Source organism: Rhinolophus hipposideros, assembly GCF_964194185.1.
Source record: "Rhinolophus hipposideros genome assembly, chromosome: 11".
Taxonomy (NCBI): domain Eukaryota; kingdom Metazoa; phylum Chordata; class Mammalia; order Chiroptera; family Rhinolophidae; genus Rhinolophus; species Rhinolophus hipposideros.
Genome location: NC_138057.1, coordinates 62,977,696 through 62,995,659, shown reverse-complemented (window position 1 = coordinate 62,995,659; position 17,964 = coordinate 62,977,696). Strand labels below are relative to the sequence as shown.

At 43.4% G+C, this 17,964-nt stretch overlaps 1 protein-coding gene across 11 annotated transcripts in view; it reads right to left on the bottom strand.

Annotated features, from left to right (window-relative positions):
* Positions 1–1,395: 1,395 nt before the first annotated feature.
* PALM2AKAP2 (PALM2 and AKAP2 fusion) overlaps positions 1,396–17,964 on the bottom strand; it is a 412,810-nt gene continuing 396,241 nt past the window's right edge. For 4 of the 11 annotated variants that reach the window (XM_081065501.1, XM_081065502.1, XM_081065504.1 and 1 more), the window contains 3 exons: positions 15,796–15,974; positions 10,691–10,729; positions 1,396–6,838 (listed from right to left, as the gene is read on the bottom strand). In XM_081065501.1, the coding sequence (XP_080921627.1) occupies positions 6,740–6,838; positions 10,691–10,729; positions 15,796–15,974 (317 nt within the window). In that variant the 3' untranslated portion in view covers positions 1,396–6,739. The remainder of the gene's footprint in view (positions 6,839–10,690; positions 10,730–15,795; positions 15,975–17,964) is intronic. The other 7 variants (XM_081065503.1, XM_081065505.1, XM_081065497.1 and 4 more) reach the window with 2 other exon arrangements.

Here is a 17,964-nt window from a genome sequence, read left to right as displayed (position 1 = left end):
AGTGGTGAGTTGAGGTGCTCACGGGCAAACACACAGAGGCCCCAATAAATATTCAAGATGGCCCAGAACCATCTGTGACTGTTTCAATGTTCCAGTTTTCAAACACAAGTGGTATGTCCAGACCCTATTCATTACTTACTTTCTAGACCAGTGATTCTCAGTAAGGTCCCTGGACCAGCAACAGCTCCAGGCTAGAAAGTTCTTGGGCTGCACCCAGACCTCCTAAATCAGAAACTCTGGGCATGGGGCCTTCCAGGGGATGCAGGTGTCCACTCAATTCAGAGAACAGCACTCTCCGGGGCACATCGATGTCACCAGCAGATCACTGCAGAGACAGAATGGTGTCTAAATGGGAAGGCAGAGAAAAACCAAGATGGGAGAGATTCGTGGTGTTACTTCCCTAGGGTACCAGCAGATCCATTCCAAGTTGTTCAGAGCCCACCACCTGTGACCTTAGAACAAAGAGTCTGGATTATTCTCCCACTGAAGTTCACTGACACTGAGATTACTCTGTTTTGGAGAAAAAAGTGTGTAAGCTGTAGTATTTATGCACATGTTCTTTCTGAAAGAGAGCATCTGAATGCTTGGGCAACATTTGGAAATTGTGTGTGGCATCTTCAGGTATTTCCTGAGGCCCCATTCTTTGCCTTCCTGTCATATTGTACATTTAAAACCTTTTTTCATTCTCCCTTTCAATTCCTCATTTGTTTTCCATGCCCTTAGCAGCTCAGTTCTGAATATTGTGTGGGTTCTGTGTAGGGAGGGATATCATCTCCACTTTCTTGTGGCCCAGGAATCCAATAATTAAAATGAGCAAGGCTCCAAAGTAACCTTATGGCCTCATGTGCCCCACAAGATAGTCTCTTTGCCACAGCGAAAAACAGGAGATGAACCTGGGGGATGAACCTGAGCCACAGGCTCCCTCTCCCTCCCCACTGATGCTCTGCGTCACACCTACCTGCCCTCAGCCCACTCGCATTGGTGGCTTTGCAGGAAGAGCCCCTTCAGTAAGAATCGCCCACCAAATCCCTCCTCCTCTGACCATACCAGAGTCCATCTCACTCCCTGGCTTTTCACAGCCTGTGTCCAGCAGCACCCCCCACCAAATCTCAGTCCTGTGTACCTTGACTCACCTGACTGCCTAATGCCACCAGATGTTATTAATGACGGAGAGAACACCAGGACCTGAATCCACAGCTGATCACAACTGTATTGCTCCTGGTTCCTGGGGGACACCCCAGGACAGCAAGCGTTCTTCCTCATTAGCTCTTGGGCTGGTGGCCACATGTTGGCATGAAGGACTCCACTCATTCCTTTCGATCTTAACGCTGTGTGGACTCGTTGGCCCCTTCCCTGGACTCTTATTCTGGTTCATTTCCTTTTTTTTTTGGTTACAGCTTTGTAGTATAATTTTGCGTATCACAGAATTCACCCATTTCAAGTGTACACTTCAATAATTTCTAGTAAATGTGAGTTGTGCAACCATCACAATTCAATTTTAGCACATTCGCATGACCCCATTTGCAGTCACTTCTGGTTCCTTTTTGGCGATGGGGATGTCCAGGCCATCTTCTCTTATCATCTCCTGGGAGAGCTAATGCCCAAGAAAACAGCCCAGAGGGAATCCATCCAAACAAAGAAACTTCTTTGCTGCTCCCACCAAAACCCTTCTCCCCTCTGACTTGGGCCTCCATCATATTCTTGGCCTTGATTCACTAGAGCACTCTTCCTGGAATACAGTGAGACATGTATGTCACCAAGGACTCACACACATCATATCTACTGGGCCTGGCATGTGAAGTCGCCAACAATGTGTGTTTCTGTGGGAAGAGTGGTTAAGAGCAATGCCGTGAGCCAGATTGCCCAGGTTGAAATTCAAGTGCTGCCATTTACAAGCTATGTGGCATCAGTCTTCTGATGTGTAAAATGGGAATCAAACTAGTACACCCTAAGGAGTTGTAAATAATAGATTACACTCATGGAGACCACGGAAAGTGCTTTGTCAATGTTACAAATTATTAGTTTGATCAAATTTTCAAAGGAGCCTATCACCACCACCACTACCATCCCCCAAATTCAGAAATCTCATGACATAAAGGTTGGAAGAGGCCGCCCATGACAGTTTCCCCAGAGAAGCCCCATGTCCTCAGAACAGGAAGATATTGTTCGGAAAACATTGGAAGAAATCACATAAATAGAGAGAGATTAAGAGGAAGCTGGAAAGAAGGCCTTAGGAAGAGCAGAAAACAGAAGGTCAGGGATGGAAATAAGTGCAAGGGGTTGAGATATGGACCAGGGCAGCTGGAGACTGAAGGGGAGTGAGGCAGAAGAGAGGGCATGAGGACGTTTGGGAAGGGAGCTTCCTGTTAACCTGTCTTAGTATGCTCTTTAAAGTCTGAAATTCTCTATTCAGAGAAAGAATCAAGTATAGGTACTGGGAATGTAATAATACCAATGAGAATCGAAGCGCCACATGAAAAGCTTGAGTTTTACCATTTGTCTTGTTGTTGGACCAACCATCTCTTTGACCTTGGAGTCTACCTACCTCATCAAGAGGCCCCATACCATTTTGGTGGATCCTGTCGGAGATTCTGGCTTCTATCCAGGGCAGCTGGAGAAAACATTGCAAAAGGGGTGCTGAGAACAGTCTGGTAGAGTGCTGTTCCACCAGCTAGAATTGCTTTCTTGGTTCCAAATGTGCAAGCAGCAGATGCTGTTATGCAGAAGTAGAGACCAAGGGCACTGGATGCCGCTGGCTAGTCAGTCTTCTGACCTCCCTCCCAGTCAAACAAGTAGCCATCATTTACAAAAACACAACACACACTGGGTTTTAATGAGAAAATAATTGTATACTTGCATTGAATGCCTCACAATCACTATAAAACCAAAGCAGAATCATGACATTTAAGTGGTTAACATACACAGGAGAGCCAGGTACAGAGTATAATATCCAAACACAGTATTGCTTTCTCCCTCCTCCTCCTCCAAAAAAAAAAGAAGGAAAAAAAAGAAAAGAAAAGAAAAAAGGCATTTGGGTAAAGAGCAACACAAAAATTGGCAGCTTACTCACTGAATGCTTAAAATTCAGGAAATTGGTTCTGTCACTAAAACTGGATATATTCACCATCTCTAAACACTTAGGCTATTTTTTTTTTCAATACATAGTTTAATGACATCCACTTTTAGTTGGAAAAAAATGTTTGTCTTCAAAGACAAGAGTCAACTCTGTTTCAGTGTTCCTTATTACGCTTTATGTGTGTGTGTGTATGTGTGTGTGTGTGTGCGTGTGCGCGTGTTGTGTATATATGTGGACACTGATCAATATACTGCTTACATGTGATTTTCTAGGGTGGGCAGCATGCACGGGTGTAAAGAGGCAAGGAAATTGCATCGTATGATCTGATTAGAAACAGCCTGGCCTCCTGCCACTGACAGACCCTGTCTCCATAATTTCTAGATGAGAAAGCCAAGGCATGTCAGTAGTTAATCAGCTCTGGAGGAAAGTGAACATCTATAAACACTACAGAATGGAATACTTTCAGGAAAGCTTTTAACATCTACAGAATCTAAACATTTGTTATAGTTGAGATTAACAAGCTTGCGTGCTATTTGGGGGGCAGGGACAAGGAACAGAGGCCAAGTTTCCACAAGCCTCTCCCTCTTGCTGCATTAGGCAGGAATGACTTTCCTCCAGGGGTCTGTTGCATCTTCAGAAAGTTAAAAGGGGTTCATTTGGGATCCCAGAGCCTAGCACAGTGCTATGTACAAAGCATTGGCCCAATGTTTCTTGAGTGAATAAAAAACTCACATGAGCACAGAGAAAATCAGCCTCTTCCAAGGGAACTGTCATTTACATGTTAGTAGGATCATAAGTGAGTGGAGGGAGGAAATGGACAACAGTCATCCAGAAGGCAGTATAAGGGAACAAGCAAATGTCAGAGACGTAAGGGCCACAGTTAAACAGCTATGCGACTGCGGGACAGTCACGGAAACTCTGCATTTGATGCCTTATCTACACATGGAGTGTGGACCAAAGGACTCCAGCTCTACCGCGCCCCCTGTGCAATAAGTGCCTCTGGTTCAATCGGCTATAGTCAAAGACCAATTTGTCTGCCTCTAAAGCGATGCCATGACTGTGTGGCCTCCTAAGCGTTCCTTTCGACTGCAAATTCTCTTCTCAAAAGTAGGTTTAAGATGGGTACTCGGTGGTCTCCTTCACAACAGAACAAAAAACTTCAGGTGAAGTCCTGGGGACAGATTCTTCTTGGGAAAGCTTTTGTCTAGATCACGTCTATGGTGTTATCCAAATCCAGAGTCAGTCCAGAATACACGAAGCACGTTTCATTTTATTATGCAACGCACAGAAGCACTCTGCTCTCCAGCCATCCTAGCTGCTGCTGTGCCCTTGGCCACGCAAAGCTGCTGCCCCATGTTTTCATTCATCTGCCTGCCTTGGGATCCCGGGAAATCCTCAGGCAAAGCTTCCTTCATGGGTGCTCCCATTTCACCTGTCTAATCTAACCTAGATCTCGTTTTCCTGAGAATGCCTCCATGCCAGCCTCCCCCATCCGAAAATGAATTCCTTGCAGCAGGAATCTGTCCCCAATGACTAGCACATTCTGTTGAATATTCATTCAGAATATTCATAGGAGAATGAACCATATATAAATATGGCACCAACTGCCCTTCTGTAGGATCTGGCTTCAAGTAGCAGGTTCCCTTAGCAGTGTTAAAGGATCTTTATAAATTATCAGTTCTATTTTTACTTTGTGCCCACCACTTGTCTGTGAATAACTTTCCCCTAAAGTCAACACTAGTCTAATAAAAGATAACGTGCATAACATCTACATACAAATTTTGTGGAATTGCTACTTGTCAGAATAACATATTAGAGCTTATGACATAACAATATAAAAACAAAAATGGATTTTAGTGAGGTCTGACTTAATTATTGCTTTTTTAAAAAACAAACAAACAAAAAAAAACAACAGTTTTAAAACAAAAGGAAATTTTAAAAAGCTGGTCAGTTTTTTTCTCTCATGGCCAGAATTGAAATGTTTCTCATCTAGAAATTTAGGGCACCCAATTACTGAGTACCCTTATCATATTGCTTTAAATGACAGAAAGAGTAAAGCTGGCATCCTCTACAGTATATACCAAGCATGAATACAAAGCATGAGAATAAATATGATACCTTCCTAAGTGTCAAGTTACAAAACTGCTCAAAACTCTGCAATTGTGACTCATGCAAACACCATGTTAGGTCAATTTAATATTACAAATACTGCATCAGCTCGGTGCCTCTATATCCCTTTTCATAAAAAAGAAATTCTCACTCACTCCTGACGCTGGCTAACAGCTTTGGAGGAAATAACTGTACATTCTTGTCCCATGATCATTCTGGAATTTTAATCCACAGCCACACACGTTCACACACACACACACACACACACACCCTTACTCATGTGCATACACAAACACACAAAGGATGTGTACGTACACACACACACACACACCATCTTTAGGATTTGTAGCTGATCCCAGGCCTGCACTTAAATTTCTATTCTATATTTTTCTCTGTATGATCCTGAAAAACACTGATTGCTCAGCAAAAATATCTCTTACTTCCTTATTTTCCTACTCTTTCTCCCTCCCCTCATCTCTTTCTACCTTCATGACCTTTCTTTCATGTTTCATTTCTGAGTGACCCAAAATAATCTCTTTGTTCCTACCACCCCTAAGGTCCACTTTATAATATAAAATATAAACCCCTTTTTATTTCTTGTCATCTATCTCTCTAAGGCAGAGTTCGCCCTTTTTTCAATTATTGCCACTCTAAAAATACCCCTACCGTCTTGAACCAGGCTGTTCAATGTATACAGGTTTTATACATGTATATATTCCCCCATCCCATCATAAAAATAGTTGTTGCCCACTAAATATAGTTTTCATGTGAAGAAACATAATTGTGAAAATGAGTTCTCATAAACTACAGATCAGTCAGTATTATAAGCAGATGAGATCCTAAAGCTAAAATAATCCATTTGGTTTGGCTTTCTCCCCCTTTCTCAACCTCCTAATGTAGAATAGATTGTGTTTGCAACATGAAGAAACATTGTCTTAAAAATATGGATTTTGTGTATTGCAATCATTCATTGCTCCCAATTAAAAACAATTAAATGTAAGAGAAATGGAATCATAATTGCCTCTTCTCGGCAAATATAGAGAGAAACCGTATTCGTTTTATGGCTGCAGAAGTAAATAATGTTAACCCAACAAGTCTGATGCTGTGAGCGATGGGTGGGAAATCGGTGCAGACAAATATCCTATGTCGTGGAGATTGCACCAGCTTGGGCTCTATTGCTCTCTAAATGGCCCCATCACCATTATTTATTTGTTCCCACCACCCAAGGTCGGTCTCAGTTCTGCCTGCAGCAACCATGTTGACTTGCATATAACTTCTTTGTCCTTGTGGATCTGTTGTAGATTGGTCCAAATTTAGGAGAGTCTTTGAGTCACAAAAATTCCTTTCTCTGTCGACTCTTGGGTGTTAAGAGTTTGATGGATGGTCTTTTCACTTTATTTTTCACCATTGTCTATTGCAGCTTCTGGTCTACATAGGGATTGTTGAGTTTGTTCGCACTTTAATAAATATTCCATTAAAATGCTTTGATGTGTTAATTGCTTGGTTTCTTAGTAACCCAAGCACCAGTGAAGCTTCCTGGATGGAGGAAGTTTATTATTCATTGTCCTCTTCCTCCTGGTTGGCATAGATCCCCGCCTCCCAGCGCAAGGCCAGCGCACTCTTTCTTCGATTAACACGTGTAGCCTCAAGGACCTGAAGAGAGAGGGAAAAAATTATGCAGAGTTCATGGATGTTAATTATATATACAAACCAACTTCTTCGTTTCTTTCCTCCTTTCCCTCTCTCAACAGCATCCAATGAGAGGGGAAAGTAATAAAGTGCCTAGTACTTCTGGGACGTAGGAGAGACACAGAAATAAAGGGGAGGTGGGATTCTGGGGTTCTGGGTGTGTATTCACCCATAGCCAAAGTTTATTTGCTATTTGACCTATCGTTTTCAACAGAGAGAGAGATTTAATTTTCCTGAACTGTTTGCAAGTTTCTTTGAACTAGACTTGACTCTCTATGGAGTTTTTATACAATAAAGCAGACATGCTATATAGACAAAACATGCTCCATCGATCATCGTTGTCTGATGGAAATGTTCTGTATTTGTGCCGTCCAATATGGTAGCCACTAAGCCACAGATGCCTACTGAGCGCTTGGAATAGGGCTAGTGTGGCTGAGAAACTAAATATTTCATTTTAATTAATTTTAATGTAAATATCCTCATGGAACTAGTGAGAGCACAGCTATAGATTGTCTTAAGGCACTTTGTAAACAAGCAAGCCAGAAAATGATTCCAAACAATCGAACCAGTGTGGATTGAGCCCATCAGGCTTTGTGAATCTATATAAGCTGTCATCATATTTACATCAGGAAAGTCTACTTGGTACACTTTAAACTTCAAGGAAGCATTAAGTGAAAAAGAAAAGAGCTTTTCAGGCCAATGGAAAGCAATCTGGGCATTCTGATGCAACTTCCGGGCCACAGACGCTAATAGGTGGTATGAAAGGAATAGGTGGCAATATCAAGGCCAAGTAGGCTCCCCACCATTGGGTTGGGCCTCCCTCCTTCCAGCTCACTAGACTAAGCCGTGGGCTCCTGAGGGGAAACTTCAGCCAATTTGTTTTAGCTTTAGTTTGAACAAGATGAAATCCAGATGAGTAACATTTAGGTTGCCAACATATGAGAGATCGCTCGATTTCATGACACTCCACCGAAAGCTAGCCCATGCACGAAAGCCAATTAAATGGTTGTGCCATTAGCTTAGGATGTGAAGTTTCTGGTTTTAAAAAGTCCAGCAGAGCCAACTCTGGTTCATTACCAAATTGCAATGAAGGCTTTGCTTATTCTAAGAACAATCATTTTGACAAGGGGACAGTGATGCTGGCAACTCCAGAGAAGTGAGACGAGGCATGTGACAGACAGTGATGAGAGCCCAGGCAGACACAAATTCTGGGGGTCCACCTCAGCCTGCTTCTCTGCACCTCTGACAAATGAATGGACTTCCTAGAGTTTCAATGTGGTTTTCTCTGGGAAGTCTTCCCCAGTGCCCCCAGCAGGGACAGCTGGACCTGACATGTAGGACACAGTCATGTGTCCTGAATAAATGTTCATCATTAAGCACATGAGCCATGCCATACAATGTTTTGTGTGTAAGCATACTATACTCACTCAATATCAAAGACTACGAAATCAGTTAGGAAAAAAGCAAGCTTCCAAGTCTGGTAGTACTATAAATAGAGGATTCTTCTGGTCGGTGCATGGTAATTGGTACCGACAAGCAGTCTGGACCACAATATTAGAAGTCCTAATATTAGAAATAAAGCTCAGAAGCTTTATTTCCAGTTCAGTCCCTGGGGCTTATTGCTGTTGTTCATGGCATCTTACACCTCAATTTTCTTTATCTGTAAAATGGACACAGCACCACCTGCCCCACTTCACAGGCTTTCTCAGGAGACACTGTAGACTTGGAAGTCCTGCCTAGGTGTAAATCCTAGTGACAATGTGACCTTGGGAAAGTTTATGCCTGTGCCTCAGTCCCTTCATATGTAAAATGGGAATAAAACCAACAAACTAACTACAGCACAGAATTGGCCTGAGAAATAAATGAGGCAATGTATGGAAAGCATTTAGCATAGTTCCCAGTGCATAGTAAGTTCTCCAACAATAATTATTTCTATTATCATGTGAAGGAGCTTTATAAATTATGAACTGGTATTCAAATATAAGGTGTTTTTATAAGGAGCCGTACATTGTGTAAAATGGTCATCTATTTGCTTGCGGATTACAGATACAGACTGAAACATGTACCTAAAAGCTAAAAATACATCTAAGGTTCTGAAAACCACAATTAGACAATGAGGAAGGTACATGTAATGATATTCTCAATATTCACTTTACACCTTATGAACGAGAATTACTGATAATCATTAGCTCACATCTATGGTTAACTACAATTGTTTTGCTAACTAGGGAGATTTTAAAAATAGCTTGTGCTACAGGTTAGCATAACCTATCTGAAGAATAATTTGCAATATGTAGTGAATGTTAAGGATATATAAGCCCTATAACCAGTACTTCAACTCCTAGATATACAGGGAGAAATTCTCCCATAGGTATTCAAAGATAAATATAATATAATATAATATAATATATATTATATCTAATATAATATAATATAATTATAGATATATTATATCTTTATATATAATATAATATATATATTATATATATCTTGAATCACTGTAATGGCACTAAAAATTTTTTTTTAAAAAAAAGGAAACAACGTACATTTCCATCACTAGAAGGAATAAACAGTGATATGTTCATTCAGTGGAATACTATACAGCAGTTATAATGAGTGACCTAGAGCCATAAGTATCCACACGAACACATCTAAAAACAAGGCAAACAAAATAAATTAAGGAGTAGAGGATACTACAATATGATATTATTTATAGAAAGTTCTGAAACATGCAAAACCAGAACATAGCATTTATGTATACAAACATATGTGGTATAAGTATAAAAACATGCATGGAACTGATGAACACCAAACTCAAGAACAGTTACCTCTCAGGAGAGAGAGAAATGGGAAGTGGGAGAAGGAATAGGAGGGCCTGAGTGCAATATTAATATTTTTAAATATTAAGCAAATATTATGAAATGATAAGAATAGAGAAAGCTGGATAGACGGGCTCTATTATCTTATAATGTCAGGTTATTTGGAACATTTGAGAGCTGGCTCTGTGACATCTGGGCCTTTGTTTTGCTGACTGCTCTATTCTCAGAATCTAGAAAAGTACCTGAGGCACAGGAGGTGCTCAATAAATTGTAACTGGGAGAATGATTGTCAACTGGATGAACGATTCTCTCTATAATCCTGTATATTTGAAATAATTCTTTTAAAATAAAAATGCAATGTTATAGAAATAAAAATATGAAAAACATTGTGCTTTCTCACAGCAAAAAAAAAGAGAGAGAAATATGAAAATATGGAGAAAAGTGAAAAGTACTATGTTTTTTCACAGCACAGGTTTGTGAAATTTGTGTAAAAGGAAGTTGTAAGGGAAAACAGCTTTTGGGGGAAATTCAGTGCTTAAAGCAGCTTCCAAAACACAAATATAGTTTAACAATTGGGTGGAAGCGGGGCTGGAAGTGTTCCTTTTTGGAATAACTTGTGCTAAAGCTATAGCGTGGAGCTCTCTGGATTTGTATTAAGGTAAGAACAGACTCTCTCCTCTCCTTTGATACCAGTGCCGGAAGAAACTAAAAAAATTGGTTGTGCCCTCTAGTCCAAACGTCTTCCAGATCCATGAGCAGGGCAAGGTCTTCTCCAAACCCACCACACAGCACAGCAAAGCACAGCAGACTGTATCATTGTTGCATGTACTCCAACACGTCGAGGCAGTCCCCAGTTCAGAAAAGTCAGAAAGAAAAAAAAATATGGAGACAAATTGCTTTTTTGCCCTTCTCATTCAACCCATCAAGAAAATGGCAAACCACAACAGCATGCACCTGGGCCAGGCATGCAGGAAGACCAAGACAAATTGAAAAGTACCTCGGAAGTCACCTTGCAAGACAGTAACTTAGAGGTGTACTAGCAGAGAGGGAAAAGACCAGGGTTAGTACATGGCAGAGACACACTCACAGAATATCCCCCGGCTGGGAACTGGCACCAAACCAGGGGCAGACAGGAGAAGGGACACTGGGAGACCATTACACCCCCACACCAAGACTTGCTTCATCTGATATTAGTTTATTTAAAAGTCTGTATCTTTTGGAGCCAAGTAGATACCCTATTATTCTTTAATAAAAATATCAGATAAGCCATACTTTGTTAATTCAAGATTTGTTGCTTTCATTTTCTGTGCTTTGAATTAACAAAATTGCCCCGCCCACCTCCCCGTACGCAAACAGCTGCCCACCAGCAAGATCCTTGACAGTCATTTTGGATTTGCTAGAATCTCAGCCATCTGTAGCCAAGTAGCCTTTTCTCTTCCTGTAGGCTCCTCTGAACCCCAGAGCAGTCTTGTAACCTGTTGTTCCATGAAAAGGAGATCCTAAGCACAGAGATGGCTTCAAATACAAGGTTTGTGGAGGCAGATTCTCTAAAGCTGACCGAAGGATAGCACTAAATAGGAAAAGCACGCAGCCTCCCTCATCACTAGCCTTGGTGCCCGGGTAAGTTCCTGAGAGTGGGGTGATCACGGGGATACTAAAATGATCCTTTGGTTCCCATAGGAGATAAAAGTCACTGCAAGAAAAACTCAGGGGGGAAAAATGTCTTGATCATGGGAAATGAGATAGAAGACCTTTGGACAGCCCTCTTTAGAATCACGGTCTTTACACTACTTAGGACTCTGGAGGCATGTATTTACACTACTTAGGACACTGGAGGCATGACTGGTTTCTGGCATTGGTCACCATAGACAGGATAGGTGGGAACATGTCTGTGATCACTGACTGCTTCTTATACGTAGCGCTTAAAAATCAGAGTTCTGTGACGATTAAGGTGATGAATTCGGAGTTCTCCTCTTCTCTGCCTCTTCCTCAGGTGTGAGTGAGAACCCACGAGGAATCTGGGTAGCACAAAACGTTATCGGTTTTGGCTGAGCTTCGTGTAGACTGGGGTGTGGAGAAGTGGAGGCAGGCGGCTTCCTTTACTTAATGAGTCGGGCCACCGCTCCCCAAGGGTCTAGAGAAAAATGTGTGCCAGGAGTTCTTAGACAAGCAGTAACTGCAAACCCCAGCTTTGACTTAACCCAGGAGAATTAATGAGGCCTTCTCTTATTCCGAGACAGGCAGGGATGGCTGAAAGCAACTCTTCTTGGGGCAAGAAAGAGCGAGAATACAACCCACCAAGAGGAGAACCTGTGCTAAAAGTGAGGGTGGGGCTGAATGCCCGGGAGGCTGTAATTTGGACTTTGGCCAGCATCACGTCAGTCAAGAAAGGGAAAGCAATCCACCAAGTTCAAAAGCATCACTGACTCAATAACCCATGGTCTTCTGAGGCTCAGCTCAAGTTGGGGGAACAATTGGCCAGAAAAAAACACTGTTGCCTAAATATCCTTCTTTTGCACGGCACCAAGAAGCCCTTTAGGAAACTATGATTCATCTGTCCGTCATGTGTTGCATGACTGAGATGGCATCGGGCCCAGAGGAAGGGACATTTCCACATAGGATAACATTTCCAGATCAGAGAGGCCCACGATAAGAGCAGGTCTGCTGCATCCGGGTGTCCAGTGTGTGCACTGCCCAAAAGCACTAGGCTGAGGGGATTGATGGAAGTGAAGCTCACTCCACTCACCAACTGTGTGGCTGGTGCAGGGCTGTGTGCTCAACAGAGGGAAAAGGGTGCCTTTTTCTAATTCTCACAAGGGCCTTGGATAGGCCGGTAAACAGCCCAGGGTGAGGGGTTGGGGATGGGGATAGCAACCGTCCTACCCCCAAATTAGCTGAGGAGTCCATTAGTAAGTGGGGCCTGGCTGAAGCTTCGAGCATGGAGACCCTCACTGGTGACCATGCCACGCAGAAGAAGGAAGCCAGCCCAGGTGGGTGCAGACTCAAGCTCTGAGCTGCTTGAGATCCTGAGGGCACCTGCTCAAGCTCTGAGTTGGCAACAAGGATGGCTGTCTGGGGATAACTTTTTGAGAAAAGGGGCTTTTTCACGTTTTTTTGTCATTGACCTTTTTCACCAACTGCAAAATGAACAGAACACCCACAGACAATTTAGTATCAACGATATAGTGAGTCCTGAGTGAATGTTCTAAGAGTTCATGATTAAATATTCGATCTTCAGTGAAAATCTTTTGATTCTCTGAGCCGGCCTGTTCTGCATGTGATGTTTGTATAAAGTGGGACAATGTAAAGGGCCCTAAGCTGGGACAGGATTCCAGAAATGATCCGCTGCTCTGGGGTGGGGGAAGCTGCACCTGTTTTGATAGCAAGGGTCAGTTTTTCTCAGGTAGGTTGGCAACAGTTACTCATGAAACTACAGGCATAGCTTCATGTGGCTTCTTTATCTTCTCTTTCTTCTGTCCTTCATGCTCATTAATATCACTGTGTCAAATGTATCACTGTACCGACACCCCACTTACCCTACGTTGTTTTTTAAGTCTGCCTTCTCCTTAGGAAGCAGAGCAAATAAGAATTGTTTTTATCAATTCAGAACGAGCTGGTTACTTCCAATGGGCAAACGCATGGCTTGGTCCTGCGTCATGTGTGAGGGACTCATAAGTCCTGCCAAGTGATGTCTGGAAGGAATATTGGCAGCTGGAACCACCAATATTGGTACCGGTGTGACAATGGACGCAGGTGAGCCATGTGAGGTTCTGAGAGGGGGGAGAATCTAAGAAGCCACAGTTTGCCCAGAGAACAGAGCCAAAACAGAACTACAGCTTCTAGGGGCTGACAAGCAACTTAACACTCGGGTATCAAGCGATCTACCTGATCCCTATTGTTATCCTTCTGGTACAAGAGACAATTAAAGAAGGGGCCACGGATCAGCTAGGAAAACAAATGAAGCCTTGCTGATTCCTACAGGTAAACTTCAACCTATTCTCCAGTGACTGATACAGACACAACAGAAAAGATCCTGAATCAAAAGGGGTAAGAAGCGGGGTAACAGGTAGCTCTGACCATGTATTTGCTTTAGAAATAATCTGAGTATGCTTTTTCCAGATTTGGGTGTCTTAAAAGGGATATAGTGGATTAGACAGATTTTGTTCTGTTCCTTGTTGTTTTTGACAACAACAAAAGTGGTTCTCTTGTAATGTCAATAACAGTAGAAAACAGTTGGCCTTGAATCCAAATTTGGGGATATTAATAGCTTGACTAGTAAGTAAGTTTCTTCCTTATACAAAATGTTTATTTACTTGAGAAAAATAGAGACAGGAGCCTGTCACTTCATTGCTTATGTGAAGGGCAATCAGTATAGTAAAGCGCTGATTCCAAGCAGCTTCCCTAATGCAAAGGGGAAATCCATCCTGGTTGGCATTTGCCAGGTGGCCGCTTGAGTGTCAGAGTGTGATTCCAGTCTCTGCCTGTGGCTTCCAGTCTCTGCCTGTGAAATAAGTAAGAGTGGGCTCTTCACTTGTGCGTGTGGTATTTCCTCTAACATCTGCACTTCAACACAAAAGGCATACACAAGAGACATATAGAGGGTGCTTAGAAAACACTCGCATAGGACACATGCAGAAAGGTTCTATTTGTTCTTCCCCTTCCACGCCAGAATGCGAGGGGCCACTCAGCTGACTTTCACCAAAGCTGCTGATGTATGGTGTGGAATCACTGGAGAGGAACGAAACAAGCCATTTCTAGCACGAGGCTTCAAAATGGCCACAGGCTCCAGTAAATACCTAAAGGCAAACTCCATATTTTAAGTGGTGATGCAAAGAAGGGCCAGCTACAGTGACTTAGTGGACAGAAAATGTGCTGTGGGCTCAGGGAAGGAGCTCCAGTCATGGAAAAGTCTGCAACAGCCACTGAGGGCCAGGCCCCATCCCACTGTGCAACAGTGGAACAGCCCAGAAACAGCCTAGTTGAGTCAGTATTCCAAGCAGTTTAGGTGTACAGCCAAGGGAGAGCCTGGGAGATGCCAAGCGAGCCGCCAAACTGCTGTAGACATGTTTGCTTTCGTCCTTTCTTTACCACTAAATATTTTGAAAGCAACATTGATGTCTGGCTTCAATGCCAGAAATCCTTTCACTTACCCAATCAGGTTATGAAAGTCAGTCTGGAATTCCTACTGTGAGCCCTGTAGCATTCAAGTTTAAGGTGACCAAATAAGTGATCATCCAAACTAGGGCACTTTGAAGAGTAAAAGGGGATGCTATTAATAATGGCATCAGGACAAAAGGCATAAAATACCAGGACTGTCCCGGGTAAACGGGGTGGTATCCTCAACCGACCCAAGCTACCTGTGACCTAAGTCTAAGTGGGGGGAGGAGATGATGACCTCAATAAAGGCTGAGACTGCGGCCAGCAGACTCCTAGGAGGAGGGTGTGGACCCCTGAGGCTTTTCCCAGGCTCCTGGCTCTGGAACAAAGGCTCTTAAGTCTCTTACTGGAGAAAGAAACCACAGAGCAGATGACTTCCTTCACGCTTCATGTGAACATCACGTGCAAAATTCTCAGCGTTGGGGGGAGCAGGGTAGCCGTGTGGTTTTTAACTGTCATTTTAAATGGCTCTTTCCTGCCAAACTGTACATACAGATTGGTTAACAGCCCCAAATGCACTTAGTCTTTTGAGCACTGTGTAACGTTTGCAGGGATTGCCCAGAGGAGACGTTAAAGGAATCGCATCGTCATAGTTCTCTAGAGAAATAAAATCCTACAGAGCAGGCCAGCAATGGGTATGACCTTCTTCCCATCCTGCATTGGTGTTTTCTACACACCAAACATCTCATGCAGAAGTAGCCTTGCCAGTGGGCTCAAACTATACTTGGCAGCAAAAAGACCTACTCCTTGCACGATCAGTGTTTTTGAGAAATAAGACAAACACCCAACCCCAACTCCAGGCATGGTAAACCCCACATCTGAAAATCGGTTTTGGAACCATGACACTGACAGACAATTGCATATATATCCGTGCCTGAACTGGAATACCGTACGTCACGCTGATGTTTGCCCTCAAAGTGAAAGAGGAAAGGAGGAGAAACTTACACTACTATCATCCATTCTCTCGCGCCTTTTAGATTTGTGTGTCTCATAGTCTTCCATGAGGGTCTGCATCAGATTCTTGGGCCGCTGGGATCCGGCAGCCTCTTCAGGGGCTAAGTCAGGCTGCAAGCTGGGGCCTTCAGGTGTGGGGGATGGAGGAGGTCTGACTTTCTCTATTTTCCCTGAAACAATACGAAGAGAACACCCTTTCTAAGCTTGTCTGCGCGTGACGGCTTTCAGAAAGAAGAGAAAACTGGCACACAAAAAAAGAAAAAAGCAACCTGTGACACAGAGTGGTAGCAGAACAATGGTTAAGTGTAGGTCATTTTAGGTCATTTTATCACAGGTATCAAAGCACTAATGGATAATGTCACAAATCCATCCAACAAGGACCTCAAAGAAACCAGTGCTAAAATGTCAGACCAAAGAGGCCTGTCGGGCGCTTTGCAAATATAAGTCAGACAGACAGACAGACAGACAGACACTGGATCCAGCTGTGTTAGGGACATGTATTCCGTTACAGGTCATAGAATTAGACTGTCAGAGGAGGTGGCGACTTTGAGCCTTGGAGACCCACTTCTTACAGATGAGGAAAATGTTCTGCAAAGGAAGGGTTGTGCTGAGGTCACTGGGCACCAGCGATGGGACCCGGGTCTCCTGGTTTCCTCACCAAGTTCTTTCTTCTCTATCACAACCCATCAACTATCACATGATTTATGCAGGCTTTTGGCCTGGACAGCACAGCGTCGTAAAACCTCTGAATGAGAACCAGGTTGGATCTTCCCAGGTCACCCCAGTCTTACATAGGCCACCTTCATTCATTGACCTTACCTGTCATGTTTCTGAAATCATTTGGCTTTGAGACCCCAAAACCTTAAGGAATGAATGCTGACAAAGGCAGCTTTAGTGTTGCAGGAAAGGTGTACACCAAACTTGGGGAAGGTGAGATTTTGGCTTTGGAAATGCCTTCCAGGAATTCTCAGATAAGGAGAGCAGGTCAGTGGTGGCAGTTTCACTCTGTCTGCATCCCTCCCTCTTGGGAATGCTTGGCCCTGACTTCTAGCCCATCAAGGAGTGGCTTTTATTGCCACAGAGCCCCAAATGCACCTCTGAGAAATATCTTTGGGTACAACAGTCATGATCTTTCCAACTCTGCACGTTGTTGGAGACAGAGGGTCTACGAACAAGGAATGTGGTAGCACATGCAAAATAAGTGGGACCATTCAACTCCAAAGTTTGGAGACTGCCAAGGGGAGATTAAAGACCCTTTGCAGTCCCCATTTGACCCTTTGCAGAAAAACTCATCCCTGGAGCCAGTTTTACCATTTATAGACACTAGAGGTCACATGAGTAACAGGAAAGAGAGACTGGTTTAGTAGGTCGAGAGCAGCTGCTTCCAAAGGGAAGGTAGCTGAGAGGTTTTGAGAGAACGGGAGGTTTCAGATAACCAAGCCTCAGAAGAAGCTGTCACAGGTCCCCAGAGAAAGGAGACACCGTGCCCCCATCCCTGGGCTCCTAGCCATCAGTCTGATTGGTACTGGGGAAGTCAGCTTGTTCGTGCTTCTCTGCTGGGCCCTGTGATTTCCAACCATCCTCCCCATTCCCCAGTATGGTTCAAATCATGCACTGGAATTCTGTGCGCCATCTTAGAAATCACACAGACTGCTAAAAAACTGAAGAGGGAAGGACCTGTTCCACACCCAACATCTTCCTCAAAAGTCTAGTTTGCAGCCAACAGTCCTCACGATTAGGAGGTTAAAAAAAAACTTCTAACGCTCTCCCCCTAGTGGTAGACACTGCAGACAGCACCATGGTTTGCGCTGTGGGGATCATCACGTGAATGTGATGCAAATGGTCTGTGCCACGGGTCTGGAAAGTCCATCTCATCCTTGTCTATGGCCTTGTAAGGCTCCTTGAAACTACTCGGCCCTGAGGACAAACCCTTAGAATCCCCAGTGACGGTCACCTGTGGTGTTCACTGGCGTGCCTCTCACCCATCACTTCCCCAGCCCCACCCTGGGTCCGACCCCACTTGCCTCATCGAGACTTGCTCTTGTATGTTTATTCACCTGGTGAATGACTGAAGAGCTGAGGACAGCCAAAAGTGGCCTCTATTTTTTAATGACAAACATCCTGCTGTCTAGTTTCTCACCTGGGCTGAACACTACAAAA